This window comes from Notothenia coriiceps, unplaced genomic scaffold (genome assembly GCF_000735185.1).
Source record: "Notothenia coriiceps isolate Sejong01 unplaced genomic scaffold, NC01 NC01_scaffold00032679, whole genome shotgun sequence".
Lineage (NCBI taxonomy): Eukaryota > Metazoa > Chordata > Actinopteri > Perciformes > Nototheniidae > Notothenia > Notothenia coriiceps.
Window position 1 is genome coordinate 478053 of NW_011365380.1, and position 6481 is coordinate 484533.

The 6481-nt window shown below is 44.2% G+C and overlaps 1 protein-coding gene across 1 annotated transcript in view; it reads left to right on the forward strand.

Annotated features, from left to right (window-relative positions):
* Positions 1 to 4224, forward strand: part of smad7 (SMAD family member 7) — a 16336-nt gene extending 12112 nt beyond the window's left edge. The window contains exon 4 of the mRNA XM_010789208.1: positions 3578 to 4224. Within this exon, the coding sequence (XP_010787510.1) occupies positions 3578 to 4116 (539 nt within the window). The 3' untranslated portion in view covers positions 4117 to 4224. The remainder of the gene's footprint in view (positions 1 to 3577) is intronic.
* The last annotated feature ends 2257 nt before the right edge of the window (positions 4225 to 6481 follow it).

Sequence of the window (6481 nt, forward strand, 5' to 3'; positions counted from 1 at the left end):
GTCCAATTGTCTCAGCTACCGTGGCGTCCACTCTTTAAGAACATGGACCATTAAAATCCACAGGGGAGCTAGCAGTGTGTCTATTTGCCAAAGGTGCCCTCCCTATATTTTTCCATTGAAAGGGGGGGTTTATTTAATCACATATATTTACAGTGTGCCCCCCTCCCTCCATCCCTACTGATCATCCAGTAAATACCTTGAAATCACTGGAGCAATATGCCGTTTTTTGTTTGCACAGCGTTGCTAATGGCCAACATGCACATTAGCTCTCACCAGCTTCTTTTTGCAATCTTTACATGATGGCAACAGTATTTTATTTAACAAAGCGTTTTTATAATTGTTATCATCCATAATTACATGACACACACCAGTATAATTCGGGCAATGATCTAAGAACATTTAGCTTTCGTCTTGCGTCACAGTGGACCAGCAGAGAAAGTCTTTTTTTATGTGTGGGCCCCATGGGACAATCCAGACTGGGACAGACTTGCAGCAACTGGAGACTGAAGCAGACTGGAGCAGAGCAGAAAGGTCCGGGGTGACAGATGGCCTCAGGCTGCCAGCTAGCCCGCTTATCTCCAGCGAGGAGAAGCCCGAGACACACAGGCTGAAAGGCCCAGAGCAGACGGGCAGGTGGGGGCGGCAGACAGATACACGGACTAATGCTTCGATAGGCAGACGTCCAGAAAGCACACACAGACAGATGTACAGACACACTCGATAAGTGTTCAGTGGCTGGAAACACACCGGTTCAAGGACAGACAGATTTGGGGCAGACACTTTGACCACACACACGCCTGCGTGAAATGCACCTGAAATAGTGTCGTACCGTAACATGCCCCGCAGACATATCACACATACACACTCAATGTGTTAGAAATTAAAATTTGGTTAAACAAGCCTTGCACTTGACACCAGGTGTTTTTGTACGGGGTTGCTCACATTAGTGTGTGTTATTTCATATATATATATATATATATATATATATATATATATATACGTGCGTGTGTGGCTCTGTGTTCAGCAGCATTACTCATGAGGTGTAAGCTCATCTGCTGTCAGGACAAGCTGTGAACATAGTCTTCACGAGGCTGCACCCCACAGATGGAGGAGTCTGTCTGGCTTTCTCTCTGCTGATACTGAACAGAAAAAGTGTGGTTTTTGTTTACCTGTAGGCATAGTTTGAGCTGGACAACAACTGTCATTTGTCTCGCTCTCGAATTAGCTCTCAGTCGGGCTGTTATGTAACTGTTGCTGTGCTGCTTTATTCTTCTACTCCACTACCTTTCACAGATAAATATTATACTTATGGAGGAAGTGTTTCAAAGTCAGAGAAAATAACCTCCTGATGGTGTCATAGTGAAGTCATCCTGGTATTCATGGTTTGGACTAAAACATATATAATGTAAAGCCTGCATTACAAACCAGGGGCACAGAGTTTAGAAAGACACTTATTACTCAGGGAAGGTGTAAGAAAGAAACTTTTGAGAGTTGCAGTGTGGGTTGACCAATACTATAGGGTCAGCGTATCTAGGCAGACCTTGACTTTAACCATTCTTTTTAATCCGTCTCTGTCGAGACAGGACTTGTAATGTATTATTTCTACATCGTGGTACAGCAACTTCTACAGAGGGATTCTTCTTGCTTTACTAGCTGCCCCTCTCTGTTGATTTTTCTGTCTCTCTCCAACCCTTTGCTTTTATCCTTTCCTCGCTTTTCCCTCCTCTGTGATTCTCACTTGCTACTAGTCAGGGTTTCTGAGAGGAGAGGAGAAGAGGCGAGGGAGGGAGGGGAAGCGGGGCAGTCTGTGTAGTCCTGAATAGCAGGGTGTTTTCAGGCTGCAATGACAGGCTCAGACAGGCAGCCGCTCTAATGACCTCTGACGCCAGGGCCTGTCTCTCCCAGCAATAACAAACACACACAGGGCCCCACAGGTGAGCTCCACCAGCAGGCCCTCTGTCAGCTGTTTAAAAAAGTCCAACGCATCCTTCTCCTTATCATCCGCAGTGTTCCTGTACGTACATGTAGAACAGACCCGAGAGCAAAGCTGGCCTAGCATTTGAGACACAAAAGACACTCTCTGTCTCTTATCTTCAAGATAAATGCTTTCCCCCCTCCATTTAGTCTAAGGTAGATAGCTGGGTACTTAGTTTCCCCCTGCACCCCATGAGGACGGATTTACGATAAACTCCCCGAGGCTCGGCTCTGACCAACTTCAAAGAACACAACCCCTCTTGTTTTATGGAAGGCATGCTTTCAGTTTTCCTCCCCCCTGTCTCCCCTCCTCTCTGTTTCTGTCTCTCTTCTCTCAGTGTTGTCTTTTTCTTCCTTTTTTTTTTTCCCTGCTTCTGCCTGTGTCTAATGAAGGCTAATGACAGGCCGCGGTGAGTCCTCTCAGGCCGGCAGAGATCCTGCCGCATTAACGTTGCAGTTTGTCTCAGACGGGACCTTCCAAATTACCGGTTGCATTCACAGCCACCGCCAGATGAAACGAGAAGGGGGGGGCTGGAAAGGATCGGGGCGACTGAACTGGCTCTGTGCGAGTCTGTTAATTTTTGTCCTCACTTATATTTCCCCTCTTCAAGCTTTCTTAACCCTTAAATGTGTCTTTAATCGCGAAGTATAAGAGATTGTTGAGCAGTTGATAGATAGAGTTACATGGGACAAAATCAGGGGAGGAAGCAAAGTTGCAAAAGTAACAGTCAAAATATGTGAAAAGCATTCCTTCTCTTCCCCACCCCGCCCCTTCTTTCTTTCCTCTTGCACACTCTCTGTCTCCCTCTATTTCCCTTGCGCCTGACTGGCTCCCACTTTTCTAGCTGGGAGTAGCTGGGAGCCAGATTTCTGTGGAATAGAGATATGAAGGGGGAGAGGGACGGCGCAGGAGGCACACTAAAGGGAGACGTGAGCGGGAGGAGGGGGGTTTGGAAACTGGAGCATAGCCAATGCTACACTTCTTTTACGCTCAGGGGAAACTTTAGACTGGAGAGGCCTAGCTTGTCAACGATTCAGACACCAGGGTTTAAGAGTTAGCGGCCTGCCGTGCTCGTCAGCTAAACACCATGTGCCTCACTGTAGACAGGTAATGGTTTACGTGTTATGAAAGTCACCTCTCTTGTTGCTCAGTTGCCTGGGCCTCATATATTTGAGCATGAATTCCAAGATTTAGCTTATAATTTCCTCCGGCAGAGTGAAGCATGTTGCAGATTATCAGGACAGCGGGTTAACGTCACTACATTGTTGGCCGGGACGCTACAACAATACAGCGAGCCAGACAGAAGATAAGCATTTAATGCTTAGACAAATATTGTAGTGCGTGTGGACACTTGCCTGCCAGTGTCTCTGAGTTGCTTCAGGATGAGTTTAGCTTTGGCTCTCAACTAAAGCAAACTCTACTGATTCTCAAACAGGGACAAGGAGGAGGTTGTTGATCATTTCTTTGTGCTTTTATTTGAAAGCATCTTTTCCCTTCTCCTCTCATTCTATTTACTTCTCCAATGTCCAGTATCATCATGTCTTTGCTGTTCAGCTTTCCACAAGTCTGACCATGTCCCCCCCCCCTCTCTGTTTCCCTCAGATTCCCTGGCGTTACAGGAGTCTGGCGATCGGGCCCATTGGTGCGTGGTGGCATACTGGGAGGAGAAGACACGCGTCGGGCGCCTCTACTCTGTCCAGGAGTCCTCTCTGGACATCTTCTATGATCTACCTCAGGGGAACGGCTTCTGCCTGGGCCAGCTCTGCTCCGACAACAAGTCCCAGCTAGTGCAGATGGTGCGGTCCAAGATCGGCTATGGTATCCAGCTGACGCGTGAGCCGGACGGGGTATGGGTCTACAACCGCAGCTGCTACCCCATCTTCATTAAGTCGGCCACACTGGACAACCCGGACTCGCGCACGCTGCTGGTGCACAAAGTGTTCCCCGGTTTCTCCATCAAAGCTTTTGACTATGACAAAGCCGGCAGCCTGCAGAGGCCGAACGACCACGAGTTCACGCAGCAGCCTCGCACGGGCTTCACAGTGCAGATAAGCTTTGTGAAGGGCTGGGGACAGTGCTACACGAGACAGTTCATCAGTAGCTGCCCGTGTTGGCTGGAAGTCATCTTCAACAGCCGATAGCAGCGGCTTTCCTCTTCTTCATCCTCCTCGCCTCTTCTGCCCCCCCTCACAAACAGACTGCACCAACTTTTCCTTTTTTGTTCCGGAGATTCAAACTGAGTGAAAAAAGTTTTAAAAGAAGAAGAAGAAAGTATACGATTCTGACGGACTTTGTTTAATAAATGACTAAGATTTAATGAAATAAAATAAGAAGCGAAAAATGTATTTTATGTTATATATAAATATATTATTAATTGTAAATATGAAGACGTTTTATATGCATCATTATTTATGTATTGTGCAATGTGTTGATGAGAAAAAGAAAATAAGATGCACTTTGCTTAATATAAATGCAAAACAAAGAAATGCCAAAATAAAAAAAAAACACAAATAACATTTCTGGTCCATTCTCTTTATCGTAGGATTTCTTTAGTGTTTTTTTGGGAGTTTAATTCAATTTGTCAATGTTTTCTTTTGGTTATGTGCATAATCGAAATGGTAGTATTTACCTAAAGCCCTTCTAATTGATTTTTTATTAATACCAAAGTCAACATCGGCTTAAATTTGTGTCACCGAAGTTACCATGTTGTGGTTTGTAAAAGCATTTCCCTGTGAGACAAAATGAGTCAGACAGTGACAGTCATAACTCTCTGTCCCTATCCTTAAAGGCTCATTAGGCCTTTTGCAATTGTCTGTTTTTTCTGAGTTATTTTCAGACGAATGTCCCTCTTCCTCTCTGTCATTAACCGAAAAATGAAATCACAGCCAGGAAGTATTAATGACACATTTCAGGAACCAATAAAGTCAACAGAGAGTCCAGCTTCCTGAAGGAGCCTCTTTATTTGAATGACTGATAAAGACAAAAGGAATGTATCATAAAAAGTCACCACAAAAATTATTCCATGCCACACCTGAGGATATGAGCACGTACTGGAGATTATAGTGGAATATTACAACTTCATTGAGACATCTTAGATATCCGATGAATGGCCTGAATATGTGATTAGGGACGATGGCCTATTTATGACCTATTGTGTTTCCAAAAACAAGACAAAGCTAAATAGATTCCCTTCTAAAACCTCTCTGTGTGTGTGTGTGTGTGCGTGTGCGTGCATGTGTCTGTCTGGACCGCGTCCTGTTGCTAGTCAGATGGGTGTCTGTGAAGAGGATTACTACTGTAAGCCTGCTTTACCCACACCCACTGTCTCAAAGACCTACATTCACAAGACCCACTTTCCACGCCATCCAACCCCATCCTCCGCTCTGTTCAACAGCGCTTGGAAAAACCTGGGATTTTATTTAGAATATGAGAGACAAAATAACATATTTAGCTCCAGTGACTCAGTTGTGGAGGCAGGACTGAAATGGAGCATGCATGATGTGTACTTCCTCCCTTTCCCTTCAAGCCTTCTTATGAAAGAGTTTAATAGCAATTTACAAAAAAACATCAATTTTCATGACCCTAATCAATGTTTTCAAGCACAATTCACTTAGTTTATTGCTTGCATATTCAGTAATCACCAAATTGTTACTGAAAAAAGCAAAATGTTTATACATAAATATTTGAATTGTATTGGTTGACATATTTGACAATGCACACTTGGAATAATAAACATAAATCCGTGCTGATAAATACAACAGAGTTGATTTGTGAGGATTAAAAGCCTCTTGAGTTAATAAACACTTGCTCAAGAACACATATTTGTATTTTTTCCCTCCAGTTTTATGATTGACTGTGCTCAGCGAATGCACAATTGTATCATTGTAAATACAATATAAACATGAAAGAAAACTTAAACAAACAGTGGGAAATTGTACCGTGAACATCAGAATACCCCACAGGCGGGTGGTGCCACACTGTAGGACCCTGTTCCTTGACATCGTGCACTTTAAACTCATGGCTGCCTGTTTGCCCTGCAACAATAATCCCTAACCCTGCTAATACAACGTGTGTGTGTGTGTGTGTGTGTGTGTGTGTGTGTGTGTGTGTGTGTGTGTGTGTGTGTGTGTGTGTGTGTGTGTGTGTGTGTGTGTGTGTGTGTGTGTGTGTCTGTGTTTGTGTCTGTGTCTGTGTGTGTGTCTGTGTCTGTGTGTGTTTCTGTGTCTGTGTGTGTGTCTGTGTTTGTGTCTGTGTGTGTATTAGAGAGGGGAATGGGTAATATCCATGACTTCCCTCAGACAGGGTGACCCTATTTTTGCCTGGGCAATATTCCATTAAAACTATTACAGATTTAACCAGCTGTCTAGTCAGCAAAGACATTCGATTACACATTAAAGCTGTATTACTGAGCAGCTTCTAAGAAAACCACATGAGCATTTTATAAGCTGCTCCCATTTCAAATGAATAATGTTAAAAACATTATTCATGCTGCTGCATGAATCCATG